General features: G+C 44.2%; 1 protein-coding gene across 2 annotated transcripts; it reads left to right on the top strand.

Moving 5' to 3' along the window:
• Positions 1 to 5,420: 5,420 nt before the first annotated feature.
• enc2 (ectodermal-neural cortex 2) lies at positions 5,421 to 19,499 on the top strand (the record flags this gene model as incomplete). 2 transcript variants are annotated; one of them, XM_079224222.1, is made up of 11 exons in its annotated part: positions 5,421 to 5,484; positions 8,053 to 8,284; positions 8,401 to 8,506; positions 8,850 to 9,095; positions 9,436 to 9,525; positions 9,832 to 9,995; positions 15,626 to 15,773; positions 17,396 to 17,592; positions 18,548 to 18,653; positions 18,830 to 18,973; positions 19,113 to 19,499. In XM_079224222.1, the coding sequence occupies 11 exons, from the start codon at positions 5,421 to 5,423 to the stop codon at positions 19,497 to 19,499; spliced, it is 1,884 nt and encodes a 627-aa protein (XP_079080348.1). The 2 variants fall into 2 exon arrangements, with proteins under 2 accessions (XP_079080348.1, XP_079080347.1); XM_079224221.1 differs by having other exon boundaries at positions 5,421 to 5,488; positions 8,027 to 8,284.
• Positions 19,500 to 21,654: the final 2,155 nt, after the last annotated feature.

The following is a 21,654-nucleotide window of genomic DNA, read 5'->3' as shown; positions in this document are numbered from 1 at the left end:
ACACCATTAAACGTACGACACCATTAAACTACAAGGAAAACAGTACACAAACATCCAGCTCGGTCATATTACGCGTATTGCAGTACACATAAAACTAATATCACTCTCTCACACACTAATCTCACTCAATCGCATAGACAGAGACATAGATCAGGCCAGAGACCGTGGGAGTTGAATGTATGTGACCAATCAAAGGAGCCATCAGCCATCAGCCATTAGAAGTCACATTGTCACCATTGATTTGCGTATTGCCGTTTTGAATCAGAATCAGAACCATTTATTTGCTAGGTATGTTACACATACGAATAATTTGTCTTGGCGGGTGGTGCATACATTAGACAACAACAATCAACACAATGCAATAGAACCATATTACATTTACAATAGAATATCAAGTATAAAATAAAGTGCACAGTAAAACAGATAACAGTACTGTAAACAGGTGTACTGTAGGTGTATGTTAAAGTGTAATGTATTGTAGCGACCTTGGGTCAGGAAAGCTATGAGACGTTAGAGGGCTTATAGTGTGTTTATTAAGGGAACAATATAACAGGCTACTGTGGGCCGTAGCCTACGCCAAACAACAGTAGAACCTTGTGAAAACCTCTCCACAAGCTTCACCTCTGCTCCAGGTCATAGACTGCTGCGAACGGCTCGTAACACACACACAACATCCCCCCCCCTCCCTCTCTCTCCAATCACAGGCACGCTTCACAGCTACCCAGCTCATGAGACGTTCACTGACCTCCTGAACATAACATTCATAACATAACATTTCCCTCAGTCCGTTACAGTATGTTAACATGCAATGTTAAAGTGACAGGTGTATCTAAATATGAAGTATGATGGGATGTGCAGGGGAGTGACCAATGGGAAATTGTGCTGGGGGTGACAGAGTCAGTGAGGCCTTGAGCTCAGCATTTTGGACTTCACCTTCTTGGTTTTTTGGACACGTGTTTTTGTAACCAGAAGTGGTATCACAATGTTAAGATGTTTTTTCACCAATGCAGACAACCCTGGACATTTATCTGAAAGAGAAATTTCAGTTTTGTTCTACTCTTTTGTTGACACTGACTGCTTATGGTACTATACAGGAGTGTCAGTTTTTGCACATTTTTATTGCGGTTGTTCAGTCAGATGTGAATACTATCTCATAGATATTTATGGGATTTACATGTTTGTCTGATATAATCTGATAATTGAATAGATCATTTTGCATGCCATGGCAGAATGTTCAGAAGTTGTGAAGAGCACAACAATTCCACCAAGAATCAACTCATCCATTTTGAAAAGCAATTCATGTGCAAGTTTCTTTTGTCCAAAATGCAGACAACTGCATACTCTTTTGCTCTCGTGTCAAAACACAGGTTTGAATTAATGAGGAATCCAAATCTGTTGCGAACAAAGACTGCTGGGATGATGTATGAACAGTGTTTGCTCTATTATTTATTATTGCTGCAAAGTACAAATGTGTACATTTGCTTTTCCTTCGCCAGGGGGCAATGGTGGTTTATGCTTTAATGAGAAAATAAAGGGGCAACAGATATTGCCTGGCACTTTATCATCAACAAAGGAATGTCACCTTACATAAGTAATGTAAACACAATATGTTCCTCTCACATCTTGGGATGGGTTCTTCATCACCTTATTGTTTTTTGTTGTTTTACTATTAGTATTAATATATATTTTAAAATCTCTACTTTGTCAAACGCCAACGTGCTCAGTGTTTTGCTGCCGCCATTTATGTCACCTCTCTCCTTATCTTATTGGTTGATACGGATGTTGGTACCGCCTACTTATAGTTGACGCATTTCATTGGTTATAGCTTCGGTTTTGCATAAAGTGAGTCGCGAGGATTGGACTCTGCGAATGTCAGTCGCCCTCGGTAAAGCGGTTGAAATCCCGCCTACTCTCACATTGATTGGATAAAAAGGCAGCCCTGCAACGGGTTGAGACTGGAGATTGGCTAGAAAGACGTCAGTCATGATTCAATCAAAAGTCATTGGTTGTTGGCGTTAGTGCAGTATTTAGTTGTTTTTTTCCTCATCCAAAACCAGTCAGACAAGCAGAGAGACGGCTGAAGACGGCGAGAAATACTTCAGCGAGTGTCACAGAAATATAATGTTTTTGTCAACGAAGCCAAGGGTATACGTTCTGTGGATTTAACTCTACACCTGCAAGTACTGTAATTGTGAGTAAAGCAACCCTCTTTGTTTGTAGTTCCCACGCGGGCAGTCAGAGGCAGACACAAGTGGAATATTAGTGTAACGTTAGCTATCTCAACTACATTGTTGTCTAGTGAAATTAGCAAACTTAATGTTGGCGTGTTATCAGTTAATGACCACTTCGGAGCGTCGTATACACTGCATTAACTCTCCAAAACCTCGTTAAATTGAAAATTAAGTCTTTTTTTCGTGGCCACATGCCAAAGTATGTGACTTTTTTTTTATCCAGACAGTTGTGAGACCAAGTAACGTCAACGTTAGTTAAGTTGAAGGGCTTCGGGCGATCAACGACGCTGAAGTTGGTTTCACAGCAGAGCTCGCGCGACCCCGTTTGACTGTAACATTTACGTAGTTACTGCCGAACTTGTTTGGGACGTTCAAGTTGAAGATTTGGAAAGCTATAGCGTTACATCTGTGAGGCAAACCGCGTACCGTCCATTTATTGATAACGCGGTCGGTTAGCATCGGACGCTGGTATTGCTGCCCGAATGAGCAAGTTATTCAGTCGTTAGCTTGGCAGCTAACTGCTAGCTAATTTCCAATCGCTGGGGGGGAAATTGTTTAGAATTTAGAGCAACTTGTCTCGTTAAAATAATTTGTTTTTTTGTATCGTATAACGAGTAAAGCCGTTGTGTCAGTGAAGTGTCGTTAACGCCCTTTTCATTCACGGGTTGCTGTCAGCCACAGCAGGGTCACCCTTTGTTTCCCCGTTTCTTTACCCTCCGTCAGTCACTGTTTCTTGTTGACGTTGTTCTTCGACTATGCTAGTTAATAATTTAACAATTTAAAAGATCCAGGCGGGTGCGACGCGCGCCCAAATAAGTCACCCAGACTCTCCGGCTGATGTTTACTGACAGCCTTTCAGGGCCCGGTGTCGTCTCCATGAACACTCTGTCTCATCCTCACAGGTTGATGAAATAAATACATTATTTATAATGATTCCACGTGCTCTGGATGAAGCTCTTTTATTTATTTTATTTGTGTTATTTTTCATATTTGGACTTGTGAATTCACAGATCATTTTACCACAATGTTGTCGTCTTGGTACATTAACATGCAAGACAAATACTGCGTGTGTGTGTGTTAAGTAATACAAATAATTGAGCTCTCATTGACTGCACTGTACAAGTCGTCTCTTATTTTATCGCCTGTCCTGTAGTCGTTGCCGTGGTCACTGGGGGCTGAGGCCATACCTCAGCCATGCATCGAGCGTTGAGGCGCATTGGATTATTCATTTGATGAATATGTCTCAACCACTGAAAGCCATTACTTTGTGACATTAATGTCATAGCGCGAGAGAGCCTGCTCTGCGTCTCTTGCTCAGTCGAGTGTTGGCAAGCAGCCTCCTCATCCTCTCTACTTCCCTCCCTCCAGCTATTTCCAGCCAAATGTAAAGGGTTGCACAAAACATTTGTGTGTGCGTGTTAATCAGTAGTACAGTTGGATGTTCAGTAAGGAAAACGGTGACAATTCTGAAAAGGACAAATTGGTGGAAATTAGTTTCCTCTTAAATGGTGGAAATTGTGAAATAATGACAGAAAGGGAGGGGTATTGTTTTGTTCTGTGACATTGGAACATGCACGGACCTAGACTCGGTTGTGTTGGACATTAAGGCTTTGCTCACACGGCCAGCTCAAATCTGCATCCTGGCAGATAGATTGATTATTAGGAAGTCTGTACAGCAAAATATCTCAAGAATTATTTTTTCTTTTGCAAATCGGTTCCAAAACGGCATCATGAAATAGGTTTAGAATGTGATTCCTATCGGATATAGGGGAAAAAGACCAAACGAGAGCATCGTTGCACAACAAAATGGATTGTGTCGTACTAAACGCAAGTCAGAGTTTTACATAATTTGCCCCAAAGACAGAAAAACAAACTGGATCGGGCAACGGGAAATTGACACCAAACTGTACTGCTACTTTTGCTAATACAACATGTTTTGCTCATGCACTCCCACAGCAACAATTATACGTTGGCTAAAATGTTGCCGGTCAGGATTAGTGGTCAACTCTGGTTAAGTTTACTGAGTTTGTGTTTAATAATGTCTCTGGTCGAGCTAATATCCATTGGCTGTAACGTTAGTGCTTGGTGCACGTTAGAAAAACTCCAGGCATGGCTGTGTAGCCGCGACCAAAGACTGGACACTCTTTTGCGGTGACCCAGCCTGACCTCACCGCTAGTTGGGTGGCTAATTTGATTGGCGGAGTGTTAGAGAAGTGAGAGTCTGTCTGCCTGGAAGTGCATACTTGAGTTCTGCAGCAGAGAAAGTACTACTCATTTTAAGTAAGCAGCTCTTCGAAGGAAATGTGGCAGGGGGGTCGAGTCATCTTTCAGAAATTAGATGTCGTACATTGCTGAATCGACATGGCAATCTTTTAAGTAGTACCTCGTGCAGCCCCACCAGCCAAGATATTGTTCAATGCAACTTTAATATATTTGTTACTTCTGCAGGTCTTTTGTTTTTATATAGTATACCTGGAAAGAGTTAAAATACTTCCCCAGAAATAGGCCTTTTTGTTCCTTTTTGCTAACCCTAACCCTTGTTCAAGAACCACACACACACACACACACGCACACGCACACAGTGGCCACGGGCAACAAGTCCAGCGGTGCAGCTATGCTAGCTGTGGGTAAAAAAGCTCAGGCCTACTGACTACTAGCCTCTTTGCAAGGCCTCAGTCTATTCAGCAGCTCTGTTGATATTCCACTGGCGAACTGTGCTGCTGCAAGACAGGATTGTGTGTGAGTGTCTGTAGCAGAAGGTAGGAGGAGGTATGGCACTAGGATGGAGAAAACCCAATGCGAGAATGTTTACGTATATTATTGAATAGTGCAATATCTGTATTGCACTAGTCAAAATGGTTCAAATCACTCTGAGGAAGAATAAACATAAGGCTAACATCATCTCTAGTTTACTTCTAAGTGTGGGTTCAAATGTACTTTAGAGTAGAAAAAACATTTCCACAGCTGACAAATATCATCTGTCGTGTATTTTCTTGGTTGCATGCTGTGAAATAACTTCTGATGTTGACTTTGATCCGGCGCCACCAAAGCGGTTCTGTTCATGCAGCGACACGGCATCACACATCACGTTGTTGCACACCCGCTCACTACTTTATGATATGTGTCGATACATACAATACCTTCCCTAAATCTCTTTGTGTTCACTCGTCCTGTTTAGCAGTCTCGGGGATGCAGAGCCCCCCTCACCTCCTGACCGTCAGTGCCTGTGCCTGGGTCAGCAACCTCTGCCACCGTAAGTTAGCCTGCAAATGGAATGAAGCCCTGCAAACCCCCTTTTTTTTTTATTTTGTATTTTAAATTATAAATATCCCTTTGGTTTAGTCATCTCTGCCTGTCCCCCCTCACCTCCCTGTTTTTGCTTTCCTGCTAACCAATGGCAAGTTTTCACTCCAATCGAGGCCATGAGTTACCGGTCATGGACCATCCAGTACAGATTGGTCAAGGGGTCATTGGGCAATGATCCCTTTATCAATTAGCTGATTGTCAGAGAACGAATGAACAAACTAAATGTGATCAGCAATTAATAGATTTCGTAGTCGTTTATCACTAAAACGTCACTGCTTCTAGCCTCAGGCGTTGCTCCTTGTGTGTCTGTGTCATACGGTTTTAATACAGTTGATTTTTGTGCTGTTGGTCGGACACATCGAGATGTTCAATGGCGGAGCTTTGGGAAATGGTGACGTGCGTTGTCGGTCATTGACTGACATTTTATGAACATTAGCTGAAGCCCTAATGCTGATCCTGTTCCGTATATGTGAACATTTACTTCCTGTAAGAGAACCGAAGTGTGGCGATTCGATAACGTCACGTAAACTTGTGACAATACAAAACGCTGCGATTTCAAGCCAGCTTTAGCATCAATTTAATATTGTTTCAGCTCACATTTTCCCATGTCCACATAGTGCATTCGTTTGAGACATCATTTATTTATGTGCATTTCAAAGCATGACTCAGAAATGCGCCTGAAATACAAGCCCGCTGCCACACCAAACTTGTAAACATAGGAGTTGAAACACAGGCTAACCTTTGGCCGGTTTTCTAAGAGGAAGAACTTTGACCCAAAATGCTGCTGTCTGAGCATCGTTGACATAAGCTACCATCCATCTAAATGAGGTAATGTTAATGACACTATTAGGGCACGGATCCTTAAAAGAATAATAATCTCCGAACGAGAATGAGACCAGGTACAAAAATCCAGATAAAGATGGAGAGAGTTATATGCTGTTGTTATGTTGTCGAAAACAAAAATTAAAAGTGAGTTAAAAAAAAAAAAAAGATGGAGAGAGTGGCAGCAGCACAACCTTCTGCTGAAAGTTAGCTAAATAGAGGTTTATAATTGTGACCCACACGGGCCTGCCAGTCTCCCATTGGTTCCTCCTTCGCTCTCCTTGTTCACTCTCATGCAGCTCTGTGCTTTTGAGGAGTGTTTGTCCCGCTGTACAGTGTCTGAGGTCTACGCCCTCAATATAAAAAATATGTCAACCATCTGCCGAGATCATGCGCTGTGACGAAACACCTGGTGGGGAATGTACAATACAAGTTCAGCCAAGCGTTAAAGGTCCTCTATGCGACAATCGAAAACATTTAAATAGCAGCAGGCAGCTATTTGCTGTGGGTGGGTGTGTGTGTGGGTGGGTGGGTGGTAACCTGAGCTTCTCTGGTATCGATAAAATCCTCACGATACCCATCCTTATTCAAATGTTGTTTTTGGCGATAATCTTGAATAAATCCAGATGTTTGAAGGAAATGTTTTCACAGCAATATAAAACCGACACTTGCGACCCATTTTACATTTTATATTGACTGGCCCGATATGTACAGGTGTCTGTCCCGGAAAGGGGACAAAGAAAATGGTATTGGAACATCCCGATTGGTTCTCGTGCATGCATTGCGCTTCTCACCTTTTTGTTCTTTTTACACAATTGAGCCGAGGTTCTCGTCAGGCCCTGCATTGTGAACCACTAAAACACCCCGTGACTGATCTGTTGTGGCTTTGGCCTGAAACTGCATGTCAGCAAATATAGATGGGACGCACACACACGACACAAAAGCAGCGTTAAGGCTGCTGAAACGGCAATTCTTCTCATCCGTCTTAAAGTCGGCATGAGTTCACCTACCTGTGAAGACGTCCAACAGCGCGTTGGCGTATCTCCTATATCTTCCTTCACTGTGGATGTGAGATGAGACTGCTTCCCTTTAGCTGCCGTGATCTGCTTCAACTGTCATCTTGATATTTGTATATTTTGTTGATGACTTTCTTTTCAAAGACGTTGAGTGAGTGGAGTAATGGGCAGAAGGCTAGAAAAGGGTGAAAGTGCCGCACTGAAACATGAATATATTAATGAAGGAATCTGATTGCTGATTCAGTTGCTGTGATTATTCCTCGTTACACAGACAGCGTTTGCTTTATGAGCCGCTAAAACAAACTGAATTTTGCATGTCAAAAGATAACCTTGAAGATTAATCCACGTGTGTGTGTGTGTGTGTGTGTGTGTGTGTGTGCGCGCGTGTGCGTGTGCGTGCGCTCTCTACATGTCTTTAAGGATTAGTAGAGCCTGAATTCTGAGAGGGAATCAAACCAGATGTCGAGGCGGTAGATTATGTAGTTTCTCACACAGGGGTACAGGATAAAGTTTCATCACTCACTTTCTTTAGCCGTTTTTTCTTTTTTCGATTGTGTTTACACTCTCTCTTTTCCAGGTTCAACGATGCAAGTTAATGTGTCGGGCTTTGCCGACCGCATCTGAAATGTATACATGTTACGCGTTGAATTAACTCCCCACCTCTGTTGTATTTCCAGTGGGAGGGATTGTCCCGGGCAACTCCCTGGAGGTGCCAAACGAAGCCGCCATGTCGGTGACCGTCCACGAGAATCGTAAGTCCCGCACCAGCACGGGCTCCATGAACATCTCGCTGTTCCACAAGCCCTCGCACCCCGACAGCGTCCTGACCCACTTGAACACGCTGAGGAAACAGTGCATGTTCACCGACGTCACCCTGTGGGCCGGGGCCCGCTCGTTCCCATGCCACAGGTACACGGACATGCCGACACCATTTGTGCATTTTACTGGCATCTCTCAAGTCAGCGGTCGTCCCGACCTTGACAATTCTTTGGTCGCTGACAAAATACAGTGCTTGTGTCTTGCAGGGCTGTCTTGGCTGCGTGCAGCTGTTACTTTGAGGCCATGTTCAGTGGAGGGCTGCGAGAAAGTCTGGACAGCGACGTCAACTTCAGAGACAGTATACACCCCGAGGTACTGCCGCTGTTATATAACATATTTTCTTTACATGGGGAGAGACGTTCAAGCTCCTCGTGCTTCAGAGGAAGTGCTGTAACGTCAAATCAGAAAGTTATTTTGCATAAATGTATACAAAAAACATTTAATTTACACTGACGGGTCTATGTTTAAACATTTTTTAAGTTTGCAACCTTACTGACAATTACAGTTCTTAGGAAGAAAGCAGGTCAGACTTTAGAATTGGCCAAGAAATTTGCAAAAGGTGCATTTGTATATGCCACTTAGTATGCATGGTGACTTATTCACCCACACCAAGGAGATTAATTGAAAGCACATGAGTTATGTTTCACCTTTTCAGGTTCTGGAGCTTCTGCTGGACTTCGCCTATTCGTCTCGAGTCATCATAAACGAGGAGAACGCTGAGTCGCTGCTGGAGGCGGGTGACATGTTGCAGTTTCATGACATCCGGGACGCGGCGGCAGAGTTTCTAGAAAAGAACCTGCACTCCTCCAACTGCCTGGGGATGATGCTGTTATCGGACGCCCATCAGTGCAAAAGACTGTACGAGCTGTCATGGAGGATGTGTCTCTTACACTACGAGACGGTAACCGCGATTTGCGTTGTTTCCTTGCTTCCTGTGCTTGGTGTCTTCAGTGTCACCCGTGGGTTTCGGAAGTGTTTCATTTTTTTTTCTTTTTTTCTTGGTTACTGCAGCTTCAATCCTCACTACTTCGACTCTTTAAACATTTATTATCTATAGCCAACTAACTTGACGTTGGCAGCTGTTCCTCCCTCTTCATCTCCCTCCCATCCCTCAATTAAGAGTTGGCAGCTGAAATACAGACAGACCGTAGATATTTTTGGAGATCCGCGTGTTGCAGATAGCGTGATGTACAGGTTTAATGTACGACGTGTGTAATCAAAGCGTCGGTGTGTCCTTTTAGGTGAGAGAATCGGAGGATTTCTACAGCCTGTCTAAAGATAAGCTGCTGGAGCTCATCCTCAGTGATGAGCTGGAAATAGAAGATGAGCAGGTGAGTGGTCCTCGCTGTAGCTTGCCTGTTAATTTCTTCTTCCTTAATAACATTGCTAAGGCGATGACGAGCCTTCCTACGAGGCAGAGGCACCGGCTTTCACCAATTTCTATCTCCTGTTTTTGTCCCAAATATTCTTTAATCAGTTGCTAATCATTATTCTTGGAAGACATAACCAAATTGTGTGTGTGCTCCTAAATGCAATTTGCTCCATCCATTAGAGCAACATGTGACCGTAACAGTGTCCAGACGAGCTAGATGCTCATTTTCCGAAATGTTTGATTGTTATTTTTCTACCCGCGGAAGGTCGTGTTCCACTCCGTGATGCGGTGGGTGCGGTACGACTTGGAGGGTCGTCGTCACCATTTACCGGAGCTGCTGAGGGGCATCAGGTTGGCTCTGCTGCCGTCAGAGTGTCTGCTGGAGGCCGTGGCCTGTGAGGAGCTGGTCATGGCGGACAAGAGGAGCAGGTATAATTTTGTCAGAGTCTGTGTAAATCGATCCAAAAAAAGCTCTTCCAACTGTCTCTATTTCAGTGTCTGTGAAATACAAAGGCCTAGTGAATGGTGGCGTAGGCAGCTCGCCGGAAGGGCTCTGTCACTATTCTACATTTATTTGGCATTTGTTTTACTAATTACCCGTCTGAAACTTGGAACTTTTAGCCAACTTGGAATTTTTAGCCAACTTCTAAAAATCTGTTCAACATGGGCAAACCCAACGCAACCAGAGGACTCAGGAGGTAAAAAACCCGAAAACAAGGAAAGACATGAGGCGACCTAGCATCAGACTTGGCTAGCGGCGTCACCATGTGTGGTGACGCCCAGCGCTAACCCTCACTGATATGCAGAAACTACTTGCCGGTATGGAGGAGCGAATAATCACAAACCTGATGGCACAAATTTCAGCCAACCATGCCGCCAGACAATTCAAGCAATTGAGACCTCAATGAATAACTTTCAGGGGAGAATAACTACACTGGAGGCCACGGTCAGCAGCTTCATGAAGGAGAATGAACTACTGAAGTTTAAGGTTGACGACCTCGAGAACAGATCACGGAGGTGCAACATCCGCATTACAGGCATACCTGAGAGAGCGGAGGACACCCACCCAACTTCCTTCACTGAATCCTTCATGGAGGAATTATTCGGCGCAGACGCTTTTCCCCGTGGTGTAGCCGTGGACCGAGCGCACAGGGTGGCCTTTCAGAGGAGACCGGACGGCGCGCCTCGTCCCTTCATAGCCTGCGTTCATCACTTCCAGACGATGCAGCGTATAATGCAGCTGGCACGAGAGAAAGGTCCCCTGTCCTACATATATCCTACAAATATCAGGATGTAAGCTAAATATGCAAAAACCTTTCCCCTCTAAACTCTGAAGCAGAGGCACTCCCTTCCAGCCTTTTCCCCTTTTAAAGTGGCCCGGGATGACACTTGGGGATTGAGGTTGCGCGTTCCTTCCATTCTACTATTAAAAAATAACTATATTACCCTTTTGAATAAATGCAAACAGGATATGACTCGCTGGGCCTCATTACCATTATCCCTATTGGGTCGTGTTAACCTAGTTAAAATTATAGTATTACCCACATTTTTATATTTCTTTCAAAATATTCCTATCCTGATTTAAAAGAATAATTTTTTAAAATCTTGATAAAAATATAACTTCTTTCACATGGGGGACTATACCTAGTCGGATTAGCAAGACTCAACTCCAAAGACCAAAGCGTGCAGGAGGCTTAGCCTTACCCAATTTTATCTTTTATAAAGTGCAATATCCAGAAGCTACCATACTTTACTGGTTTGAAGACAGGCCAATTTTAGGAAAGGCGGACTGGGTACAAATAGAATTCTCCTCCTGCCGGCACCACCTCGGCTCAGTGGTCTGTGCAGCCCTGCCCCTTCTTAGCAATAGCTTGAGTACAAACATAATAGTAAATCACACAATAAGAATATGGGCTCAGTTTAGGAGACATTTTGGGCTAAAAGGAGCCTCCACCCGCTCCCCCATCAAATATAACCATATGTTTAGTCCCTCCTGTACAGATAACGCATTTACTCTGTGGTTTGATAAAGGGATCAGGTCAACACACACACACACACACACACACACACACACACACACACACACACACACACACACACACACACACACAACTGGACTTAAATGAACTAAGACATTCACACCTTCTGCCCTTGCACACACCCCTTTGACCCCCCTCTTATTTAGCTGTTCGCTGGAGTGTATCTTTTATTTAAATAACTTATGCAGAGACATTCACGTGCTATCTCCGGACTCAATTTGAGTCTCTCTTTTTGTTCATTGTTGATGGACCTGGTGCCTAAGACCTAATTTGGTTGGATTTTGACCTGTTGTATTCAAGACATGGAGAGCAGTAAAAGGTGAATGAAAATGTGCTTGGTTTGTGTATTCTGTAAATATTGATTCTTTTGTAGCGGGGTTAGCAAGCTAGCAGGTAAACCCTCTAACTATTTCAGATAGCTTCCATTTTAAATGACAGGGTAGAAAGGTGCCATATTACCTTACTCACCTGTCTGGCGCCCAACGCCTACCTGTAACAGTTGACGAGAAACCTACGCTACAATACATAAAAGACACGTTTGCTTCATTCTCCCAATTAACACAAATCTATGATCTTCCAAAGAACATTTTTTTCCGCTACTTGCAGATCAGGAGCTTTGTACAAAAAACTTTTGACTCCTTTCCGAACAAGCCCATGAAATCTCATGTTGACAGCCTCCTAGAACTGGACCCGAACAGTAGAGGATTGATATCCCAAACCTACAAACTCATTAACGATATCAACCCACACTCCTTGGAAAATTTAAGAATGACCTTGGATTCAGATCTTGGAGTGGTTATAACAAATGACCATCCATCCATTTTCAACCGCTTATTCGGGGTCGGGTCGCGATGGCAGCAGGTTCAGCAGGCCGACCCATGCTTCTCTCTCACACGCAACACTTTCCAGCTCATTCTGGGGGACCCCGAGGCAAGCCGGGATATATAATCCCTCCAGCGTGTCCTTGGTCTTCCCCGTGGCCTCCTACCAGTTGGACGTGCCTGGAAAACCTCTAATGGGAGGCGTCCAGGAGGCATCCTGACTAGATGCCCGAACCACCTCAGCTGACTCCTTTCGACACGGAGGAGCAGCGGCTCGACTCCAAGCTCCCTCCTGATGTCCGAGCTCCTTACCCTATCTCTAAGGCTGAGCCCGGCCACCCTACGGAGGAAGCTCATTTCGGCCGCTTGTATCCGAGACCTCGTTCTTTCGGTCACGACCCAGAAGTTCGTGGCCATAGGTGAGGGTTGGAACGTAGACCGACCAGTAAATGGAGAGCTTTGCCTTCCGGCTCAGCTCCCTCTTCACCAAGACGGACCGGTACAGCGCCTGTTTTACTGCTGCAGCCGCACCGATCCGCCTGTCGATCTCCTGCTCCACCTTACCCTCACTCGTGAACAAGACCCCGAGATACTTGAACTCCTTCGCTTGGGGTAGGCAGTTTGTCCTCACCTGGAGGGAGCAATCCACCGGTTTCCGGCAGAGCACCATGGTCTCAGATTTGGAGGTGCTAACTCTCATCCCTGCCGTTTCACACTCGGCTGCAAAACGCCCCAGTGAATGCTGGAGGTCACGGTCCGAGGAGGCAAACAGGACCACATCATCCGCGAACAGCAGAGAGGCGATCCCGAGACTCCCGAACCGGATCCTCTCCGCCCCCTGGCTGCGCCTAGATATCCTGTCCATGAAAGTCACGAACAGGACCGGTGATAAAGGGCAGCCCTGGCAGAGGCCAACACTCACCGGGAACGTATCTGACTTATTACCGAGGATACAAACACAGCTTCTACTGCAGGCGTACAGAGACCGGATAGCCTGTGCCAACGGGTCCGGCACCCCATACTCCCGCAGCACCCCCCACAAAAACCCCCGAGGGACCCGGTCGAAAGCCTTCTCCAGGTCTACAAAGCACATGTAGACTGGTTGGGCGAACTCCCAGGACCCCTCCAGTAGTCTTGCGAGGGTAAAGAGCTGGTCCACTGTTCCATGGCTGGGACAGAATCCACACTGTTTGTCTTGAATCTGAGGTTCGACAATCGGTCGGAGCCTCCTTTCCAGCACCCTGGCATAAGCTTTTCCTGGGAGGCTGAGCAGTGTGATAACCACCACCCCGGTCTGCCAGTCCATGGGCACTGTTCCCGACCCCCATGCGACACTGCAGAGGTGTGTCAGCCAAGACAGCCCAACAGTGTCCAGCGCTTTCAGCATCTCAGGGCGGATCTCATCCACCCCCGGCGCCTTGCCACCAAGGAGCTTTTTGACTACCTTAGTGACCTCTGCCAGGGATATAGGTGCATGCACCGCAAGGACTTCAGGCACTGCCCCATCTCCAGGGGACATGTTGGCCAATGGGACTCTATTTTATACTTGATATATACATTGTTTACATCCACTAAACACAACTTAATACAGCTAAAAGTGGTCCACAGGGCTCATTACACTAACGCTAGATTGGCAAAAATGTACCCTAACTCTGATCCGTTATGTCCTTGATGTAAAGGCCAGCCAGCAGACCTGTTACACATGTTTTGGCTATGCCCGAAGCTCTCCACCTTTTTGGATAAGTATTTTTAAAGCTTATAGTGAGATGTTTGCAACTCAATTTGACGCGGACTCAATTTGCGCTCTCTTTGGCTTAACACCAGAGGAACTCCGTACCCGTTTACCAAATGAAGCCAATGTGGTCGTAGCCTTCACAACAGTCCTTGCTCGACGTTTGATCCTTCTGAGATGGAAGCAACGTGCCCCTCCATCATTCTCCCACTGGGTCAAAGATGTCATATTTCTTGACACTTGAAAAAATTAAATATATTCTCAGAGCATCCTCCCCAACCTTTGGGACTACTACAACGCCTTACAAGAACCTCTCGACAAAGACTAATGTGGATCCCCTATCCGTCCCATAGCAACAGTGAGCTTAAATTTAATTTAATTTATTTTAATTTTGTTTTCTTGTTTCATTTAGCTATTAACCATTTAATTTCGTACATGTAACTTCTCACTTTATTATTTGATGATTGATTAATGCAATTATTTTGATATTATGTCTACAGCTCCATCACCTGAATGTACCCAAATGTATCAATTCTATAGCCTGTAACCCTACACTGGGGTGGGTGGTGTGGGTAGGATCGGGAATGAGGTTTCAATTTCAATCTGTAATTGTCCTTAGACATGTGTGAAGCCTCTTCCCTGGTGGGATAAAAACTGTGAAAACCAATAAAACATATTTACCAAAAAAAAAGAAAATACAAAAGGTCTCATCCTCAAAGAACTCAAGTTACACATAGCAACTACTGTTACGAGGGGAAACACTGTATTCGCATTAAGCATAGAATTGGGCATAGCATGCAGTATCTAGCCTGATAAGAATCATCTGAAGTCCATTAAGGAATCAGTGTTTAGTACAACATTGGAAAAGCATTGTTTTACTGATCCACTGATACATTGGGGCTTGGTATGATACTCACTGTGTTTTTACTTGTTCAAACGTTTACTGCGATTGAAATCAACTTGTGAAAAAAACAACCACTGAATTATTTCACATATTCAGATTTTAGAATGTGATTGATCCGTCTTCTTTCCCTATATCCTCCTTTATTTCTTCTCAATTTTCCCTATTTCTTTTCCTCTCCTGCTTCCTCTCCTCTTTCCCTCTCTGCTCTCCTCCCTTGGTTCCTCTCCTCTATCCTTTTGTCCTCTTCTCTTTTATTTCCTCTCCTCTTTTCTCATGTTTCCTCTCCTTTTCTTTCCCTCTCTGTTCCTCTCCTTTCCCCTCCTCTCCTCTTTCCCTCTTTCATCACCTCTCCTCTCCTTTCAATATTAAGTTCTGATCCTGAGTTGTTGTTTTTTTTTTTTACATCTGTTCCACTGTACAAAGTTGAACTGGTCTTTAAAGGACACTTGTGGGAATTGAGACATGTCAGCAGTTGATGGAGAATTAGGCCAAGCATTCAGTGAAGACATTATGTGCCAAACGTGTCTTCATCTCTCGGATTATGTTTAAACTCTCCTCTGCAGGTCAATAGTTGAAGAGGCAATGCAGTGTAAGAAGAAAATCCTTCAGAATGACGGAGTAGTGACCAGTCCCTGTGCTCGACCGCGTAAGGCAGGCCACACGCTGCTTATACTGGGAGGCCAGACCTTCATGTGTGACAAGATATACCAGGTGAAAGACATAACCACAGTGCTGTTCGTACTTGGACGACCTGTTTCCATGTGTAAAAATATGCCGTATTTGTTGTACAAGGTGTCCTGTTTGCTTGGCTTAAAGCAGGGGTTCTTAACCTTCTTGACCTCGGGGCCCAACTTTTCAAGTACAAAGTGCCCCGGGGCTCATTCTAATATTAACACTGTATTGGTTTATTAACTAATTAATCTCACTCTTGGTTTGACTTTTATTCAATAACTAAATCAAATCTACCTACAGTTCAACAAGCGAAAACCGTGTCAAATAAATGACATGCTACAATGTGATCATCACAAAGACATTTATTGATCATGTGTATGTAAACCTGCACATACAACAAGTCATGGAACAAATCAAGCTAATACAATAACTCATTTAAAGGCTCAAGTCGGGCGTATTTAGTCAAAGTGTCCCTAAGCAAGCCCCCAGCTGCTCCCCGGGCGCCTCAAAGGGCTGCCCACTGCTCCCTAACCAGGGATGGGTCAAATGCAGAGAAGAATTTCGCCAAGGGGACTAATAAAGTGCATGTTTCTTTTCTTTTCAAATAACTAATTATTCGATTTTTCAACAAAAACAAGGGGGACTCAAAAAAACTGAGAGAAAAATTTAAATTTGATAAATAATGTGGTAATAAAATAAATACACTGCACAATTATTAGGAAAGCAGTTTTTTTAGGATTAATTGTATTATTGAACAACTACAGTGCTCTCGGTTAATCCACAATGTTAATAAACCTCAAACCTGAATATTTAAGACAGTAAAAGTTTTTACGTTCTTAGGAGAATATCTGTGTGTTCACAATTATTGGGAAACTATTAGTGTGCAGAAAGGTGTGCACACACTTCAAAATAATATATATATATATATATATATATATATATATATATATATATATTAAATAACATTTAAATAAAGTACACATTAAAATATAACCTTATGATGTGAATGATATGCTTCAGCAGCCTTCATGTTTGCAGAACCAGAAGTTGCTCTTCATATCTGTGACAGCTGGCTTTCACAGCACATTTAGTGTTGCTTGTCAGTGACAGGCAGACCTTTCCTGCATCTGGAGTACATCGTCCTTATCTGGAAAAATCCAACCGGCTTTCCCACGAGCATTGGACGTTTGGTCTTTTAGATATCGCTTTAGCTGTGAAGCCTTCAGTGCTGCGAGGGAAGCGTTAGCTAGCGTTAGCCCTCACTCCACACACTGGGCTCCGCCTCGTAGTGTATTACAATTGGTGGTTAAACAAAGGGTGTAAGATGCATACCATGGAATTGCAACATCGGCCTGCCATAAGTAAACAACAGAAATAAGAACAGTAGTAGCATAAATTATGTGAATGTCATTTTAAAAATGTATTGTCACTCCCAGATGATGTCCATTTTATACAGTAAATACCAAAGATTAACGTGTGTGTGTATGTATGTATGTTGACTCGAGTGGTTGGTTCTTAATGAGATCTCTCTTTTTTTTACACATACTTCGAGCCATCTAGCAAAGCTGCTTAAAATCTTTACCTTGCATGAACAGGCTTCAAAATGTTTATTTAAATCGTTTTTATTGACCTCAACTAATATTTCGTAAAACCTTTTCTAGGTTGACCATAAAGCCAAGGAGATCATACCGAAGGCAGACCTCCCCAGCCCCAGGAAGGAGTTCAGTGCGTGTGCCATTGGCTGTAAGGTTTACGTCACAGGAGGAAGGGGATCAGAGAACGGAGTCTCAAAAGACGTCTGGATCTACGACACTGTCCACGAGGAGTGGTCTAAAGGAGCGCCCATGCTAATAGCCAGGTGAGTTACATGTTCAGGCTCTGCTCTGTGACGGGGCGTATTGTGCGACGCGAAATTGTGACGTTTTCATGATGTGGCCACGTCATCTCGTAAAATGTAGTGTTGGTGAGAAACTTGGAATGAATCCAGTTGTTTAAAGGAGCCATTTGTGCATTAGTATAAATAGATATTAGAGATAAATTTTGAGCTGTTTACCTCTAAGCACAATGATACTTTATTAAAACTACCAATTGTTTTAATCCATGAAAATACAATATTTTATTTACTTATCGTTTGAATTGTGTCACTTTTTATGAAGAAAAAACAAACATTTTGTGACGGTTTACAGACTTCATAGCGGCCTTGTACACTAGCTGCTGTAATCAATCAACAAAGGGTATCTGTATCTGCCAATATGGATCATCAATTAAAACGTGATCAGGCATCTCTAAAAGTGGTATTTGTGCCCTTTTTTCTTTTGTGCTGATCTTTTGATCCGATCAGCGACTCTGACCCTTGATTCGGTCCGAACCAGGAGTTTTATCATCGGTTTCACTGCTACATAACACAAGTGTCTATTTGATTACGCATGTCACAGTGCATGGTGCAGTGACTGCAGTTTGTCTTCTTTCCAAAAGAAATGAGTACATTTTTTTACGATTTTGATTCACTTTAGAAGTGAACCCAGTGTGATTAAGTGTCATCAGAGGGACTATTCTGGTCAGAAGTTTCACTTTCCTTCACGGTTATCTCCTCAAAGTAGTTGACAACTGTGGAATTCTGGTCTTGGTCAACTAAAATATTTTCAGACTAATATCTCTGAAGCAAAATCTTGAGTCTGAGCTGCACACGAGGAGAACAAGACCAGCTATGGACTGAACATGGCCATGACCTAATTTGTATCCATTAAAGGGTCGACACAATAAAAGGTTGAGAACCAAAGGTCTAAAGACCATGTGGGTGTTCTCCTCTCCAGGTTTGGCCATGGTTCAGCTGAGCTGGAGAACAGTCTCTACGTTGTTGGAGGTCATACAGCCATAGCAGGAGTTTTTCCCGCCTCTCCATCCGTCTCCCTAAAACAGGTATTGACTTCTTTTTAGGAAAATAGTTTCAGAATTTGTATCGATATTCATAAATGTGAAAACCTAATTGTGTGTGCGTGTAATCGTTTTATCAGGTGAAATATCTGCTGCTGGACTGACTTGGACACATTAGTCACCTCTGAATCAGACATGACATGTATTTGATATCCTCCTAGGTGGAGCGGTATGACCCGCTCAGTAATAAATGGACTATGATGGCGCCTCTAAGAGATGGAGTCAGTAATGCAGCCGTTGTCAGTGCCAAACTCAAACTCTTTGTTTTTGGGGGGACAACCATACACCGAGACAAAGCCTCCAAGGTTGGTGGATTTGTACGTCAACCTTCCTTATAATTCCTCACAAGGCAGCTCTCCAGATTCCACAGCTAACTAAATACACTACATTGACTGAGTCTACACTCTAATGTGATGGTCCAAACGTCTTGTCTTCTATATCTAGGTCCAATGCTACGACCCCGTGGGTAACCGCTGGAATATTGCAGCTGAATGCCCCCAGCCATGGCGCTACACGGCGGCTGCTGTCTTAGGCAGCCAGATCTTCATCATGGGTGGCGACACCGAATTCACCGCCGTCTCCGCCTACCGCTTCGACTGCGAAACCAACCAGTGGACTCGAGTCGGGGACATGACGTCCAAGCGGATGAGCTGCCACGCCGTGGCCTCGGGAAATAAGCTGTACGTGGTCGGGGGTTACTTTGGGACGCAGCGGTGTAAAACACTGGACTGTTACGACCCCACGTCAGACAGTTGGAACTCCATCACCACGGTGCCTTATTCACTGATCCCCACCGCCTTCGTCAGCACATGGAAACACCTACCTGCCTAACGGGGAGAACACCAGCGGCCAATCATTCCAGGTACTTTCTCAAGACTGACACACACTGAAAATAGAATCTGCTCTGAAACTTTCCTGTTATTTTTATTTTTTTTACCAATACCATGTTTAGGGCTGCAACAACGAATCGATAAAAAAATCGATTAGCAAAAGTGTTGGCAACGAATTTCATTATCGATTCGTTGTGTCGCGCGATTATTACGCCAGTCATAAAGTCGCGGAGAAGAAAAAAAGAGCGGCGCAGAGCCGCCAGTGTGTCTGAGATTGAAGTGAGAGACTGAGTAACGCTGAAGTCGTGATCTTAGCAAAAATAGAACATCTTGGATGTGACGTGGCGAGTCTTGGCCAATCAGCGTTAAGATGTCTACAGCGGCTTCATTTCCCTCAAACTTGTTTTTAATGGAAGCTAGTCAGCTTGCTAACGTGTTTGGGTAGTGTATTGTCGTTAAAGTTACGTTATAGTTCAGTCTTGCTTGTAAAAAAAGTAATGTGGTGAAACATGCCGTAACCCCCCGGTCTGGTTCAGTTCACGCTGTCACTCGTTAACGTTAAATCGGCACACTGGCGGATCTGGCTGCAGGTTGTTTTTTTTACTCAAAGTAGACTGAATCAAATCACGTAGTTGGGCTTAGCCAACAACGTCATTTCGTGGTTGTAAGAGGCCCAGAATGAAATAGTTCAAGGAAGAGGACTCTGTATATGCAGCGCAGCTTGATGCAGAGCTGAGATGAAGTGGAGCTGGGTCTGGAGGTTTCGGTCAAAACAGACGTGAGGGGAGCAGTACAGCTTCCCACTGTCCCAGTGTTTCATACATATTGATAAAGCAGGGCATGCTCAAGCAGCCTCTGCTCCAAGGAGATCAATTACAGTAAAAAAAAAAGGGCTCACATTTGGCAGATGTAAAGCATACATGTGTATGTTTTTAGTGTCATTTTAATCTAATTTGTTTAGTTAACAGCTCAGGGATGTTCAAGGAGCAACCTGTTTGTGCTTTCTGAACATGTTTTGCACTGTGAATTTGCACTGTCACTTCTGTTTTTGTGCACAACAAGTCTGCAGTGTTAATAAAAGCTCTCCGACTGGCCGAGGTCTTATCATTGGATTCATAAGTTAACCTCTGACCTTCCTCTAAATTACATAGATGACTGCTTCGGTTCAACAGAGCTCCTTCCTGTCTGTCTGTCTGTCTGTGCTCTGTGATTGGCTGGTAACTTCCAGCCCTGTTGACAGCAGGCTAAACGCCTGTTGTTTTAAACAGCCGAACAAGCACCATAAGCGTTATGAGCACAGACCGTATATAAGAAGTGGACGTCATCGTGGTGTCACCCGTTGGTTTGTGGACTTCCGCTTTGAATCCTTGAGTTTGGCGTTTTCGCCATTACCATGTTGATTTTTGCGCAACCAATATGCAAAATGTACCATATTTGTAATGTGGAGGAAGTGACCTGTAGGGTTCGGTACCGAGAACCGGTGCCAATCTGGTACCTACCGGACCGAAAAGCAACGCTAATTTCAGTGCTTCCTTCCGGTGCCTGAGCCGATTTAAATACTTTTTTTTTTTTTTTTTTACACTACTCTGTAAAGTTGCACAGTATATAGATACTAAAAGGGTAGCGCGGTACCCGCACGCTAAAAACGATTATTAAAATAGCGCGGATCAGAGCACACTCGCTGCTCTGCTCTCTGTCTGCAGAGCGGGGCTCGAGGGGCCGGGGCTCGAGGGGCCGGGGCTCGAGGGGCCGGGGCTCGAGGGGCCGGGGCTCGAGGGGCCGGGGCTCGAGGGGCCGGGGCTCGAGGGGCCGGGGCTTCCAGCACACACACACACACACACACACACACACACACACACACACACACACACACACACACACACACACACACACACACACACACACACACACACACACACACACACACACAGCGCGCGCACACAGAAATCGCTGGAGACACGAGCACAAGCTTTTAAACGTCCGTCCTCAGCTTGCTGGAACAAATTTCTCCAGTTGATATTAATGATGACGTGTAGTCCAGTAAAGCAGCAGTTTGTAGAATCCAACAGTTTGAGTTCTGTTGCACACGGTCCCATCAGGCCATCTGACTGTTCTTTTTTTTAAATATATATTTTTATAGTTTGAAGTTAAAAGGT

Source organism: Taurulus bubalis (assembly GCF_910589615.1).
Source record: "Taurulus bubalis genome assembly, chromosome: 9".
Classification (NCBI taxonomy): Eukaryota; Metazoa; Chordata; class Actinopteri; order Perciformes; family Cottidae; genus Taurulus; species Taurulus bubalis.
This window is presented reverse-complemented; position numbering and strand designations above follow the sequence as displayed.